The sequence below is a fragment of the Urocampus carinirostris genome, chromosome 15 (assembly GCF_059441175.1).
Source record: "Urocampus carinirostris isolate Australia breed hairy pipefish chromosome 15, RoL_Ucar_1.0, whole genome shotgun sequence".
NCBI classification, from domain to species: domain Eukaryota; kingdom Metazoa; phylum Chordata; class Actinopteri; order Syngnathiformes; family Syngnathidae; genus Urocampus; species Urocampus carinirostris.
Window position 1 is genome coordinate 21,480,171 of NC_142363.1, and position 16,713 is coordinate 21,496,883.

General features: G+C 39.0%; 1 protein-coding gene across 6 annotated transcripts in view; it reads left to right on the plus strand.

Annotated features, from left to right (window-relative positions):
- Window positions 1–16,713, plus strand: part of eml1 (EMAP like 1) — a 54,157-nt gene that overhangs the window by 12,201 nt on the left and 25,243 nt on the right. For 2 of the 6 annotated variants that reach the window (XM_088353954.1, XM_088353952.1), the window contains 2 exons: window positions 15,191–15,373; window positions 16,533–16,586. In XM_088353954.1, the coding sequence (XP_088210080.1) occupies window positions 15,191–15,373; window positions 16,533–16,586 (237 nt within the window). Of the gene's footprint in view, window positions 1–1,892; window positions 2,422–15,190; window positions 15,374–16,532; window positions 16,587–16,713 lie in introns of those variants that run through there. The other 4 variants (XM_088353950.1, XM_088353951.1, XM_088353955.1 and 1 more) reach the window with 4 other exon arrangements.

Consider the following 16,713-nt stretch of genomic DNA (forward strand, 5'->3'; position numbering starts at 1 on the left):
TACTCTTTTCTTTTGTGTGATCTACCAGCAGTATCTTGCAATAAGGCACAAAGAGGCAGGTTCAGACAGTGTCGACTTGATTCTTTTCCAAAGCTGGCTTGAATAATAAATAATGCAGGCCCCCCCCTCCTATGTGCACTTAAAAGCTGCCCAATGTTTGAATTAGGAAACACTCAGTTCAAATCCTTTTCCCCTCAATAAAGTCCCTCCCTGCTCACTTTCTAATTTGCTCCTGCCCCCCAAGCCCTGTTTTTGTATTCCTATCCGTCCTCCCATCCCCCTTTATCCCATTTTATTTCTCTTCTATCCCTCCCTCTGCCTTTCCCTATTCCCCTCCCACATCTTGTCCTTGTTTTAGGGATTCCTCCGTTTTTGCGACGTCTGCAACAGCTGATAAGACAGTTAGACAGACAACAAAATGGTAATCTCGTTGAGGCCGGGTGGCAACCCCGGAAACCAATCGCTTGAACATTTGCCCACTCCGTGCAATTTGGCGCGAAGGTCTCAGTGTACTGTCCTCATGTGACATTGTAGTCTGGAGATTTTCCTTAATTTGCAGCCCTCTACACATGTATGAAAAAAACCCACAATTTCAACATTATTGGGGGACTCGTATTCAAACATAGTGATCCTATTATGTTTTATTTAAGTTTTGTCCTCATCTTAAAACTTAGCGTTATACTGTATTGCTAAAACAAAATTATTTAAATATTATGTGATTTGGGAAAAGGTGCTTGCAAGTGCACATTATAAAGTAAATATAGCAAACTCCCTATTATTACGACTAATTATGCTTTCTAAATATAGATTATCATCATTTAAAGTGACAGTGTGTATTATTTACTGCCTGATTGTGGTAAAAAACAGATAAATTTAAATACTACGCAAATATAAATTAACTATCATATGAACGTGTATGTTTTGAATTCTCGTAGGTCAAGAAATTTATTTTTTAGAACATGAGCTTCACAAAGGGAGCTGACATTATTGTCCGCTATCTTTCTTCTACAGGTCCCCAAAAACCTCAAAAAGGCTGGGCAAAAAAATAAGAACTAGATTGGTCCATTCCGTTCAATTTGAAGCTCTGTAGTCCGTATTCTTCCATGTGCTTTTTAACACTTGTTTTCGGTTGCACTACGCCATACAGCAACATCTAATGGTTAAATAATAGACACTGTTGAGTCACGATTTATGATTGTGATCACACCGATGTTGCTTTCTTGATGTATTTTAGAAAAATACTTTTTTTTTTTTAAATTACTGCCTAGCAATTGGTTCTCAGTAAAATTGGTATTTATGAATATTGGACTGCATCTACCATTAAAAAGTTTGGGGTCACCCGTACAATTTTGTGTTTTCCTTGAAAAGTTTCAAATTGGTTGCAAAATAAATAGGAAGCATAGTCGAGACATTGATTTGATTATTTTTTGTTTGAAAAAAATAATTGTACCCTTCAAACTTTTCTTTCAGCACAGAATGGAATTCTACAAGTGACCCCAAACTTTAGAACAGTAGTGTATGTCACGAAATACAATTAAGTGCAGACATTAGATTAGCATTGAGCAGTTGAAGAACCACTGAAAATAGAACCTTTCTTATTTGTGACTATCAGCCCCAGGTATACTTTTGATATCCATAAAGAAATAAAGGGACACTTGATTTGATCACAAAATAACAGCAGCTTTGCTTCCAGCTTTGTCGGTATCTATTGAAGAACCGTTTGACATCCCTTCGATTAGTTTCATTTTCCTTTTTCTAATTCAATTTGATTTTCCCCTTCCTCTCGTCTTTACCTCAATCTGAATCGCCAAGCAGAAGAGGATGAGCCTTCCCGGAAGCCCCTCCCATCCCGGAGCTCTGACTCGCCTGTGCTGTGTGACAGTGGGAAAGGCTGGGCTCTCCCTTGCATTATCCAAACACACGTAAGCGCAGCCACGAAGCAAACGCCTCTGCGCACTCAAATGCTCCTAAAGCTGTTTTTCTGCCGGAGATCAGCGAGAGTGAACAGCTGCTGAGGACAGACGAAAGGAACAGAGGACAAGAGGAGGCGGCGGAGGAAGAAAAACAACCTCTTGAACTTCTGTCAGTTCACTTCACTCATTCCTCAAGGAAAGAGCTTCTACTCTGAGGTTTTTGGGGTTGATTTTTTTCCCCTTATGTGACACAAGGTTGAGAGAGAATAAGAAGAAACTGGAGTTCATGCAAGTGAACGGGTTGCCATGGTTATTCACCCAAGGAGCTTGACCCGCACAGAATGAATGGAGGGAGAGCCAAGTAAAAAGATAAACTAGGCAAAGGGAGTCACCCAAGAAAGACACAGTGACAGAGCGGTGGAAGTGGAGCACGGTCTGAGAATGGAGGACGGCTTTTCCAGCTACAGCAGCTTGTATGACACCTCATCCCTGCTGCAGTTCTGCAATGGTAAAAAATCTTCTAGCCTCAATATGATGTGACTCAGTTTGCCAATAGTTAGGTTGATTGACTTCTGCTGAGAAATGCCCTTGAACTGAAGTTTTGAACGTGCCATGTTCACGTCAATCTTCAGCAAAGCAGTAATCAACAAAGTGCATGTTGGACAGCGACGATATGCCCACTGGGTGAAGTTTGTGGGGGTAGTGGCCGATGACTCAGGGATAAATAGAAGCAGCATGACGCATCAATATGACCTCACTTTTAAAAAGATGTATTTTCAAACAAGTTTTAAGAGCTGAGCTTTACTTATGGCGGACTGTTTGAGTATATTTAAGAGGACAGAAGTAGTTAAGGATGTATTTGAGTGGTGGTGCAAAGCATGCACAAAAGGGATTATCCGCGACAAACTTAGGGACTTTTGTGGCAGATGGACTTAAATCCGTTGTTATTCTCTTCTTCGTTTTCATGTAAGAGCCTTGCTTGACTCCTTTGATGTCGGTAATTTTATGTTTGTTAATTATTTCCACTTATCCTACAAAATGTCACTGTCCCCTCCCACGACGATAAATCACTTTTATGGCTGAGGTGTTGCTATGGTGATGTGTCAGACCAACATGACACTGCCTTTTGTATGAGTAGTTCTGATTAATGAGCTAACCCAATTGACATTAGCAGATAAAGAAAATGTCAATGGTGTTTACTATACTCCAGTATATTAAGCACCACCCGCCAGAGAGTGAGGGGATAATACTTTTGAAATGTGCAAGTCATGAATTTTCTTCCACATATTACAAGTACAAAGCAGCATTTCGTGCCAATCAACCTGACAAGCATGTCTTTAGAATGTGGGAGGAAACCGATTGCCCAGAGGAAACCCACACAGGCACCGTGAGAACATGCAAACTCCACACGGGGAGGCTGCAGTAGCTGGAATTGAACCCTGGACCCCCGCACCATGGGGCTGCGTGCTAACCACCCTGGCGCTTTGCCGCCTCTAAGTAACATCTATCCATCCATCCATCAAGAGAACACGCAAACCCCGCACAAGAAGGCTGGTAGCTGGATTTGCTCAATGCGCTAACCTGAGTGATATTCATTAGATGTAATTTCAGGGTCACACTGAGGGCCAACTGTTAGTGGCATATGCTTTGGTGGACACATCACCAGGGGTCCACAAGGCAATTTAACCAGATGCCCAAGCTGCCTCGTCTGGTTCTTCTCAACACCTAGAGCAGACTATGGGATTTTGTTATTTATTTCATAAACCAGAGATTAGAACAATTCCAAACCTTGCCACACTAGTGATACAGGCATCATACTGAGGGTGCACCGATTTATTGACAAGCGCATTTCTCATCTCATCTCATCAGCCGTACCGCTTATCCTCATTAGGGTCGCGGGGGAGGCTGGAGCCCATCCCAGGCAGTGGGCAGGGGACACCCTGAACTGGTTGCCAGCCAATCGCAGGGCACACAGGGACAGACAACTCATTCGCTCATTCACACCTAGGGACAATTTGGACCGGCCAATTCACCTGAAATGCATGTTTTTGGAACGTGGGAGGAAACCGGAGTGCCCGGAGGAAACCCACACAAGCACGGGGAGAACATACAAACTCCGCACAGGAAGTCTGGAGCTGGATTTGAACCCACGACAGGTTCCCATGACATGAACTGTGCCGCACAAGCGCTAACCACTGACAAGCGCATTTATTGCTCCCAATTTCCTAAATTTCGAAATATTGCCACTCTCTGCGGAAATACCAAACAAAATGTTGATTTTTATTAATCACAACTATTTCTTATATCCAAAAAACAACTCCGTGATTGCTTCAAAGATAGCGGTCATTGTTTCAAGACAAAACACATTTGGAAAAGTGCAAATCTAGCTCGACAAAAAAATACAATTTGAATCTTTGGTTTTGTACTGGTTGGCCGGATAAAAATGTTAAGAAAAAAACTTGTGTTTGAAAGGCAGTGTTTTTGAGACAGCTGTTAGGTTTGCACTTACACACAAAAGTGGATCACTCTTTTTGCATATCCTTGCACGTTAGACATTTGATATGTTTGTCTCCTGCTCTGATTAAAACTTTGCATATAAGGATAACCATTTCAAGTACTTTTACTTAAGTGTGTCAATTGACCAGAAAAACGAGTGTAGCAGTAATGATAGAATAGTTTGACATAGTGCTTTCGGCAAATAACCCACTGAACTTTCTTTAAATTTACACTGTAGGGTCAGGAAATACTCCGATTGTAGGAACATAATTGGTTTAGAGGCTTAGTGCTTTGGTGTCAGGTAAAAAGGTTTTGATGCCACGGTTGGTTTGTTGTTAAGGATGTTTTAGATAATGTTATAGTAAAAACAGCTTTGTTAGTTTTATGTGATGAAGGTGCTTTCTCTCTCCTCCATATAGTTATCGGATTTTTGATTTTTTTTTTTTTTTTTTTTTTTTTACAACCAGGACGAAAATATCTTTGAAACACTCAAATACGCTTTTCTTACTATGAATTGTTATCAAGAAATAATCTTTAGGTAATCTGGTGAATGGGGGTTATCAATAGAAATCATTGAAGATAGAGAGAAGCCTATCAATGACACTTGAAATGAGCTCCAGCACCTCTTACCTTTTTGATATATAATGCGTGTAATCTATTGGATACATGACGGGCAGATCTTATTCAAGGTCTGCTGAACATGTTTAACATCCTTACACTCACCGTGCAAAAATGCAGTCACAAAAACACGCCATTTTCAACCTCAGGAAAAAGGAAAAGAGCTCCTGATTTGTTATTCCTACTTAATGTATTGCAGGTCTGTTTGAGTAAGCCTGTGTGTCAGTGTTGGCCTACAGGCCTGAGTGACTTCATAGCGCCAGTTGGTCCGACCAAAATGCAACGATGTCATTCGCTTCCCTCTCTGCAGCTCCAATGTGTTGTAGAGCATCCAACCACACTAATGTTGAGAGACTAGGTCAGCTAAACTGCTAGAACACACGCAGGCTGCACGTTTTGTCCTCAGGAGGGTCAGAGCTAGCTCGCTAGCGTACGCCAAGGGAAAAATTGCTTCTTTATACACTCCTGCACACTGGATTTTCCTTTTATCATACGGTTTGCCTGTGCCTGTGAATATAGCCATGTTGCCATTATGGTATCTACCAAACTACTTAAAATTACAGTACTGTATTTTCCACACTATAAGGCGCAACGGAATGGCGCATCCCCAAAAAAGTATTTTGTCATATATTTTTTTATATATAAGGCGCACTTGACTATAAGGTGCATGGAATTAAAACTTAAGTAAGAGATACCGTATTTGTTCGTGAACAAATGTTGCGCGTATATAATGAGTGCAATGATTGATCAGTTGAAAAATGTTTCTGACAAAATTTACAAAACATTGAACGTAACAGGAATTTAACTTAGGTCGCGGCAGGTTGATCGCTGTATCGTAACCAATAGACCATTAATAGAAATGACATCTGAAAAGGCAATAGTTTTTATCTAATTTTCACACTATTTTGTAATCGATGCCAGAACAAATGTTAGAGAAAGGAAAAAACTGAAAGGCGTCCTAGAAGATATAAATAAATGCAAAAATGCCAACAAGGGAAACAACTCTTTGGTGTATCTGATGAAAATGAAATGAAATGATCTGCATTTATATAGCGCTTTTCAAGTCAATGACTTCCCAAAGCGCTTTACATTGTGCTTCACATTTCCCAATAGCGGCCGTGATCTGTGCAGCCATGTAAGGCGCTAACCTGCTTATTGGGGGTATTGGGGGGTTCAGTGTCTTACCCAAGGACACTTCGACATGTAACACGGACAAGCCAGGATTCGAACTGGGATCCCTTAATCCTAAAACGATCACTCTACCTCCTGAGCTACTGCCGCCCCATGATTAATTAGAATTTCTATTTTTCTCAATAACTTTCTGTTTTCTCCATTTTCCAACATTTATTTCTGACGTTGTAAAAATATTTGATAATGAGATCATATCGAATGCCTTTTCACTTGTCACCTGTATCTTTGGCCGTCTAACTGCTAGGTGTTGGCACTGTCCCCGCCACAACTTGGGTTTGATTTCCGTTGCATACAGTAATTTGCGATTTTGAACAGCAATGTTTTTTGATTGATCATCTATTACACAGATATCGTAAAACTTATTGTAGCAACGTATAAATGCTACATACATTTCCAATCATATCCACAACATTTTGCGGTATACACTGCACACTGGGTCATAAGGCACACTCTCAAATTTCTGGCCAATTCTTTTTTTTTTGGTGCGCATCATAGTCCCAAAAATTCTGAATTCATCCACCATCAACACTCATAAATGCATTGTTTGACTTTGTTTAAGAGGCTGAACTTGAGACACATTTCTATCCAAAGCAACAAATCAACATGACACTCTGCACTTCTATTTTGTCAAATCCCCTCCCCTCACTCATCTCAACCACCTTTTTGACACAATGCATGCCTAAATCTGTATTAGACTTCCCTTTTATCTTATGTTACATGCAGTGCACCCACAGGCACACTGGCACAGATCCTACCCTCCCGCTTTTGTAACATAAGGATAGTTTGACACACTTCATCTTGCCTCTCTACTCCATCCTCAGCCCAAAAAGCACATCTGATGATGGCACGTGTGCACGGATTAGGATTAACCCCCCACACTCACACTACTGAAAGCGGGAACTGATTGAGGCCCGGGGGTAAGAGGACAACTCTCTGCCAACTAAACACCCCGAGAATAGAAAAGCCAAGTTTAGTTATATAATTTCTTATATTTTGATCCAAATTGTCATTCTGGATAGCATAGTAACATAGTTATTGTTTACCCCCACTTAGATTTAATTTGCATTGCTCTAATTGCAATTTCGTGATGAGATTTAACTGATTCCTTTAAAAATGTTGTAACTGAAAATGAGCAGAATGATTTAAAATATATGCTTTGTATAATGCATGAATCATCGTTTTGGTTCCTTGATCCTCACAATAATAGAGCTTTATTTGCACAATTACAGACAGTATGTAATTATGTTTGCAAATGACCAATCAATTCTCATCTGCAGTAATAAGGCAATTGTTGTATACCTGAATCCTCCAGAAACTAAATGTAATTTGAAGTCAACGGACTACAGCGATGAATAGAAAGTGGATTTAAAATGAAATTTAAAAAAAAAAAACTTATCCCACAAACAATGCCATGTTTAGGTCAGTAGAACTGCATCAAACATATGATTATGAAGGATATTCCTGTCGGTTTCCCTTTCAAAAGTGAGTAAAAAAAATTCAGAAATGTGTCTACATTTTGTAGATTTTCATTGTTTGTGTCACTCATAATATTTACCAGCACAGCAGTCTGATAAATATTGACCTAATCTGGCACATCTTCTCCACTGCTGCTGATTCATTCTGCCTGATATCGATTAACTGTAGTCCAATGAGTTGCACACACCATTTTATTTTTAGCTATCTGCAGCAAAACTGACAACCTAAAGTTTCCTTGGATGCTTTGTGTATTTTTTTTTCTCCCAGACATTTTTTCCATGCTTGCTCACTAATGCACTGTTTGATCTTTGGAAAAGCTTCAAGTGCTTTGAAAGACAGTGATTGTTAGATCTGAGAGGTTGGTCCTCTTCTACCATTATTTTTTGGGGTATTCGTTACACGTTCTACGATTTTTGTCGACATTTTATCAGGATTTTCTATGTAATAATTGCACTGCAGTATTTTTGGAATCCAAGCTATTTTTTTGTTGATTAAAAAGCTGTGTGGCCATTACTAGTTTGTGAAGTCTACACTGATGCAAACTTTAACAGGAAGCAAAAAGCTAGAACATTCAAACAAACTGAGGTTAAATTTAAGTTAAATCACATATTTTGACGATTAGCCATATGAAAAAAATTGTATGTGTAACTGGTCAACTATTTTTAAAACAAAGTTGTGGTCGGTAGGGGCTGCCTGGTGATGATGTTTAATTTTGGGGATCAACTGGAATTCAACTAGAGTTAAACCCACTTTCTTCTTATCTTGCTCGGCTGTTTTTAGTCTTGATAAAGTTCACGTTGCACTTTTGCTTTATGGCTGCCGGCCAAAGTGTTGATACATACACAGTGACAGAGAGGGTGTGCTCATTAAAAGTGCACACGATAGAGCTAGCAGTTAAACTGCTGTTTGTGCTGCAATGCATGTCAGAGGTTTTGGTGGAGGAAGCAAGCTATGTTTTGATGATGTCATTAATGATTCACCATATGAGAATCGAGCGGTTTTTGTTTGGATTTGCCCTTTTCTGACCAACGACTATCTTTCTAAATCGTCCTATACCTTGGCCTGTACGAGTTTCTCCATTCAGGTGGTTGATGTTTTGCAAAGAAGGCCGTTTGTTATTTGTCTTGTGCTTTCATCATTCCTTACTTTTCTTGCCTTTTGCTGCACTGACATACATTCGTGCTGCCTCATCGTCTGACCCACTAAAACAATCATGCATGCTAAGTAGGAATGTGGAAGCTGGTAGCTTCAAATATAGCAACAGCACAATTCTCTGTATATGTGCAAGAACAAAGTGTTAAATTCAATGTGTGTGGGGGTGTTGGGAGGCAAGCCCTTGATTCTTTCAACACAATTTCATGCATGCATCAAATATCACAAAAGAGCCAGGAAAAGAAAGCACTTTGCACAGTAACGCTAGATGTTCTTAGCAGTGTCATCAGCTTGTACCAGCAGTGGGAGGAAGTAATAAATCACACCAGCTGACACTCTCTAATGGGAGCCAGTCCCTGTAAATGTTGCAGTATCTGGTGAATAAATCCGGGAATATCTGTTAATGCAGCAATCCATTCAATCTAATTTCCGCTCTGTAACTCTCCAGGATCTAGGAATCATATCCCACGGGATCCAAACAGGTAGAACTAACTTCTGTGATATTGCAGGGCAGATCCCCAAGGATGTTCCTGCACCTTAATTGGTCTCAAACATCAGGAAAGCAGGAAGCAATCCAAGTGTGCGGCTGGTTGCGTGTTTTCAGCCTGTTTCTAACATATGGAGAGGGGGGAAAAGGTCCCGTTTCAAAAGTCCATTAAAAATAGATTAATCAGGGGCACAGGTGCAGAGATGCAAAGGGAGGAAGACGCACCTAATTGGGTAAAATGAATCCATGAATGAGGAATGTAGTGTTCCTCAGTTGGCTAGTTTTATTTACACACTTTTGTTCCAGACTGGATGGACATTCACATAAATTATGCCAAAAATATTTTCTATTTTGTTATGATGGTGTGTAAGTTATGATAAGTCAAAACAACCAAGTTTACCTACAGATTATTGCAAAAGGTCAGCAAATATTTTTTTATCCTTATTTTTTTATGATTGACCAACATTTGTGTTTTTGGCAAAGAAAATCCCTTATTTCTCATGGGTATTTTTTTGTTTTGTTCTCGTTACTCCTTTAAATGAGCTCAGTCGGGGAGCGCCGATAATCACAACCAGCTGAAAACGAATGATTCATGAGTATTTGGAGAAGAAACACAACAAAACACACCAACTGGGCCACTCAGTACAAATAGCTCTTGTATAGACAAATTTACAAATCTGGTTTTATGTACCGTATTTTCCGCGCTATGAGGTGCACTGAATTATAAGGTGCACCCCGAAAAATAAACTTTTGTTATTTATCTTTCATACATAAGGGGAACTGGACTATAAGGTGAATAAATTGAGACTACAGTAAGAGCTACTGTGTTTATTTGTGTATAACTGTTGGTCTCTTCATCAGTTGACATGTGTTGCTGATTAAAATCGTAAAACATTGTTTGCAAAGGGAATCAAACCTGAGTGAGTGAGGGCGCTCGCCATCAGACTGTTGAGAAGCAAAGACGTTTATGTTTTATGTCAACAATCACTGGTCCTTTTGAAATCTCCAAAGGGCTACTTTTGGAAACGCCAACATACAAATTGTGTAAAATACAAATATTTAAAAATCTAAAAAAACTAATATTTAGTTATTTTAGATTTTGATAGACTTTGATCTGGGACCAGGCAAGGTTTAATGCTATGGTCCCAGATGTTTTCCAGCTAAGATGCCCATGGTACACTTTTCTGCGGGCATGCGATTGCAAAAAAAAAAAAATCTGACGGAAATAAAAACCTACTATTTCTGTGTGTTCCAACTTAGATTACTCAATGTTAGTAGCACTTGCAGTGATTATTGTAGTTGGGGAGTGTTACCTTGTTAAAAGACCGAAACCGTCCAGAATCTCCAAATAGTTCAACAACAGCATTCAATTTACTTTGCGACTTGGATTGGGATTTCAAGATAATTTTACAGGATTGTTAATGGGTTAACAACCATTAGACCACCAGAGGTACAGATGACATATGAAAAGGCATTAGAGCTGATCTCATTTTAAACTTATTTTATGGTTTCAAAAAGACTGAATTGAATAGTGTATTTTGTTTTGCATTCTGATAGGATAAATCATCTCTACACTTCTTCACCTGTGTGCCAATAGTGTTCTGGTTTAATATGTTTATGTACATAAAAGAGCTTGGATATTATTTTGTTGAAGGACTTTTTTCTATTTCAGTCTTTTGTGATGTTATTGGCGCACAGGTGAAGAAGTGAAGAGAATGTTTAAACTATCAAAAAGCAGATCAAAATAGACTGCAAATCAGTGTTTCTGGCACCGTAAGTAAAAGTAGTGTGATAATGAGAAAAGCTTTAATGCATTTTCCTTTGTCATTTCTACGACTGATGCTCTAGTAGGACAGTGTCAGCACCATCACCACCACGACCCAAGTTCAAAATCCGTTGCAAACAATGCATTACAATTTTGGTCAACGATGACTATGGATCAATCATTGCTTAAATAGGATAGTGCAATGTAAAACCTCATGTTTGTAACGCACACTTATAAATACTGTATGCTTTTACAATCTTCTGGCCAAATTGGGGTTTTAAATTGCGCGCCTTGTTTTCCGGAAAATACGGTACTCTGTTGCATGCTGGACAAATGGATTCTTACACTAACAAATCAGCTAATACACTGCCAGTTGACACAAGGATATTTGACGTAGAACCAATCTATTGGACAATTTTGCATGTTGTTTTGTATCAAGGGTGTCTGCACCTAACAGTACCACTGTATGTTCTCGACACACCAGAAGCTGGAGGTACTGCTGGCTGATGTTCAGTGAGCTGACAGTGTCTGGCACAGAAAGTGTTTCCCGTAACAACGGTGTGATTGGACGGAACAAACACAGTCCCTCAAACACGCTGGATGGAACAAATGTCTCTCGTTTTGGGTGTTTTCTACTTGGGCACAAAAGCTCGTTTGATGTGGACAAAAGGTTGACTTTGACAGAGACATGTTGTGTTGTTGTGCCTGGAGCCGCTGTCAAGCTTGACTTATGACTGTGGTCTAAATCTAATTTTATATTGTCACAATTTGTAGTTTAAGCTGAGTGGTTGCAGATTTCAACAATATGTAGTTGAGGTAGTTAAATCCTTTGTTTCCTAGACACCTTTAAAACAAATGTTCACGTTTACCTCTGTCAAGCAAGAAAGAAAAAAACACTTTTATGCATATTGCTGCAGTTTGCGTAATGATGGATCTGTTCAACCCCACCCAATGCAAATGCATGCAGTCCATTCCTTCAGCATTAAATCATTTTAAATGATCCCGATAGTAGCTCGTTTGTCAGCAAAAAAACAGGGACAAAACCAACTAGAAAGCGGTGTCCATACTTAGATAAAACACATTTACAATTTTTTGTTCTTTTAATAATTGTGCTTAACTTTCTTGTGAGCTAAAGAGTATCCATTTTCACCATCCGTTCATTCTTGGTGGTCTGCATTCTACTGGGGGATATTCAGGAGATGTAAATGGGTGATAACAATCTGTTTCCCACTGCTTAAAACTTGGAAGTTAGCCTTAGCTCGTGGTCTGACAGATCTAGATCAAGCAAGGCATCCTAGGAAGCATTAATATTTAGCTGCTGGTTTTTCATCCTTGTGAGACTTTTTGTTTCAAAGTGCCACTCAAGATCAATTACTGAGAACAAAAGAAGAACAAACAACTGCAATCATTCATATTTTACTGTTTTCAACTCTGTGCTGGTCTTTTAATTGCTCACCAGACAGTGGTGACAAATTCACATCCAAGCTTCTATTTACCAACAAACCCCTAAAAAATGGATAAACTTGGAAAAAGCAGAATCTCTTTCTCATTACTTAGTTTCTGTCGGATTTTACTTGGTTATTCCGTGTTTCTACAGTTACCAAATAACCTCATTCTAATAACTTTAACAAATTCTATCATGGAACGCCTGCTCTATTCTCTCATACATATTTTTCATGTACAACAGTTGCTGTCTGTTTAGCCTTTGTAAGACCCCCGGAAGGATGCAGTCTGTGGAAGAAAGGGACAGTTTAACAAGCTCATAGAAGGTCACTAATAGTATAGGAAGCCCCATGGGATTTGTTTGACCGCTGTTCACACTTTACTCTCTTTACGATCCTTCCATCCACTTGTTCTTGTGTCTGACATGAAGATACGTTTCAGACAACAAAGTCTATAATGCCTTTTTGTAGCTTTTTCTTGCTTGCCATTTCTAGTGTTTCTAATCGGGTTCAATTCACTTCATTTTTTTGCATAACCAGCATGAAATAGACACCCACCATATGTATGATTCAACAAAATTTAAGTCCAGGATTATTTAGGTTGCTTATATTTGGAATTATTATCCGGTCCAGAATTGCATCAATCAATTTTAGCTGTTTTAGAATCATTATTCTTGATTAAATGGTAGATGACTTGAATTATAATGTATAGAAAACTAATGGACAACTAGTAGTTCAGCATAAATCTAGCTTCCTGCAATGAGATAGAAGAGTATTTAATTCTCTTCCTGCAACTTCAAAACAGGAAACACGTTCTGCATGTTGTCACAGACTGTTTCCAAAGGCATCACTCTTTCTGTCCCTAACGTCGGAGAAAGTATTCCGAGGAGAGTGAAGGCTGTTTAAAAAAAAAGGTGTGCCAAGTTTCTTCACTTGCATTCGCAGTTGTTATTATAACAGCCACATTACAGACTAAAATGTGTAAGGGCTTTCTACGTGTTTCCACATTTAGCTGTTGAGGGTTGTTGATATTGAGGTACTAAACGAGGAAATGGATCAGAACACATGCTCGCGCTCCACAATTTAATTATTGATGAGGGGTGGGGTCAGCGCATGACTCGGGGAAGTGCTTCTTTGTTTGTTCTGTGATAGAAAGACAAATGTGCCAAGTTCTTCACAATCTAGGACATGCGCCTTGTCCTCACTTTTGACCTAAAAATAAAACAAGACTGGACCAAAAGAAACCATGTCAGTAGAGATATGTGGTGTGCTGTAATAATGTGGGTTCATTGGTTTGGATAGTCTCAAGGTGTGCATGCTGATGGATTTTTTGGTGAATGGGGAATGACATCGCTGATGGCGAGTCATTGGCGACTGCAAGGATATTTTTATGTCCAGCCTAATCATGTGAATCACATTTCTAATTCCTTATCTTGGGTGTTTTAACTTCAGTCTTGAAATTGACAACAGACAGGTGTTCGGCATAAATGCTCAATAAAAAACTATGTGACAATTGCTCTTTGTACCCACACCTGAGAAACTATGGAGTGTCTTTGATGGGAGCCGACAGAAGCAGATTCTCTTCAGATAGTTGGAGCTTTATCAGGGACATAGTCATTTTAAAAAAATTAACAAGAAGAAGTGTTGCTTTAAAGTAGCCACCTGAGGTGGGCACACTTTATTTTAAGAATAGAAATATGACAGGATTCAAGGATTCAAGTTCTGGTGTATAATCATTGAAAATCAGAGTTTGGTGTCAGGGAGCGTTTATCAACCTCATTTTCACTTCTTTTTGCAGTGTGGTTACTGTGTGTTTTTATTTTAGTTTGAAATAAGCATTTAGTATATTTTTTAGGGAAGTGATTTGATAGCACAAATTATTCGCACTGAATTATTCATATATGTTCTGGGTGTCTAATTTTCAATTGAGGACCCCTTGTCCATGTTAAGCGCTAATCTGTCTTTAGGTTCATTCATTCGAACTGCAATTTAATTTATTCAACCGTTAAATCCTTCCATTCATTTATTTTACTGTTGCAATTATTGTAGTCAGTTGAGACTCAGTCCGAAGTGTATCTAGCCTCTCATTTCAGTCAGTACCTTAATTGTGGACAAATGTTTTACAAAATGCTTCCTCATGGATAGACATCAGCTTTACTGCCGTTTTTTTGGTTCCAAAACAACATTTAAGTGTTTGACAACATTATTTACCGAGTCAAGAGCTCTCTCGTATTCCATCATCTGAGCAGTCGGACTTGTTTAAAGGCAAATCCTCAGAGAACACACACGACGCAGATGTCCAATGCAGTCCATGCATTATTCATCTGGCTGTTATTGCAAGTCTGCTGGGAAAACAAAGCAGTGATTTACATGTATATTTGATCAAAGTGATCACATGTGTTTGCCCACTTTGATTTAGTAGACAAAGAAAAGGTGAAGATTGCCTAGATTATAAAAATAAACATTGATTTGATTGGATGCCGGAAGAAAAGTCAAGCCTATTCAGAGAACTATTTGTCAAATGTTGGTTCAAAAGTTCAAGATTTTAGGATTTTGTAACACAATTAACTGGGATTTGCCATTCTAATAACTGAAAGTATGCCATCTACTCTGTTAAACAGTCTTACAAGAACTAATCATGTTTTCTCAGATGACAGTGCGTCGGCATCCAGCAGCATGGAGGTCACGGACCGCATCGCTTCCCTGGAGCAACGAGTCCAGATGCAGGAAGATGAAATCCAGCTGCTTAAGTCCGCCCTGGCTGATGTGGTCCGCCGGCTCAACGTGTCCGAGGAACAACAAGCCTTGAGCTCACGTCGAGGGCCAACCAAAGGTGAACCCACATTTAGAATCACGTATCCTTTTGATATTTGTTGAACGATTATAATATTCTTATCTATGTATAATATCGTATTTTATGCACTAGAAGGCGCACTGGATTTTAAGGTGCGCACACAAAAATAGTCTTTTGTGATATTCTTTTCATGTATAAGGTGCATGATACCGTAAGATAGATGGAATTAAAACTACAGTAAGGGCTACAATTGCACAATAAATGAATATCTGTTTGTACATGAATTGATCATTCGAAATAATTGCTGACCGTAATTGTAAAGAGATTTGAACCCGGATTACAGCAGCTAGAGCGCAGTATCCTATCTACTAGTCTACTAGGAACACAAACCACATATAAATAGGCAGATTTATCTCGCCATCAAACAATTCTTAGCTTACCATGTTAGAGAATGGAGAAAATAAAAAGTCGTCCTGAAGAATATGAATAAATGTAAAAAAGCATGAGAGGGAAACAACTCTTTGGTGTATCTGAGGATGAACCAGACTTTGAAGGACATTAGATAAATATTGTAAATTTTTTGGGGTATTGTGATCATAGTTTAGGTTGTCATTAAATGATTTTTATCATAGCCACACATATTCAACAATGTTTATCATTTACAATGCTTAATTTGAGCTGATAGTTTTTACTTTAATTTTATACAGGTTTTTAATAACTTTCCATTTCCTCTATTCTCTAACATTTATACCCAGTAACATGACTAAAAATAGTGTGATAATGAGATAAGACCAAATGCCTTTTCATATACCATCTATGACCCCGGTGGTCTGGTGGTGATTCCTGCTCTCACAGTTGCTCTATAGTAATTTACTGGTATACATTTCCAATTGTATTCATATATACTGTAAGGGCACAGGATTATAAGGTGCACGTTAACGTTTCTAGGCAGTTTGCGGTTGTTAGGTGCTACTTATAGTCCAGAATATATGGCACTTTATTTTGTTGTGCTTGCCAGGAACTACTGATTCTTTAACTAACACCGTACATTTTGTATCAGGGGGCAAACTAGATTAATATTCGAGAAAAAAAATTGAGACAGGGAAAAAAAAGACTGGGTCCATTCTCAGTTTGTCTTTCTCCTTTTTTCACTGGACTAAAATGTGAGGTTTTTTTTTATTGTGTGACGTGTGCATAGAGTCTGCTTTGATGAGAAAATCTTCCTCGGCAGAAAGCCATTTTGGGAAGACAGGTAGGCGGACTGTTTGCGCCGACTCGGCCTCTGTTGCATCTGTATGAGAGAGCACACATCACACTGCCTGTGACAAAAGTTATAAACAAATTTACCGTTGTATCACTCTGCCTGATGCACTGTGGTT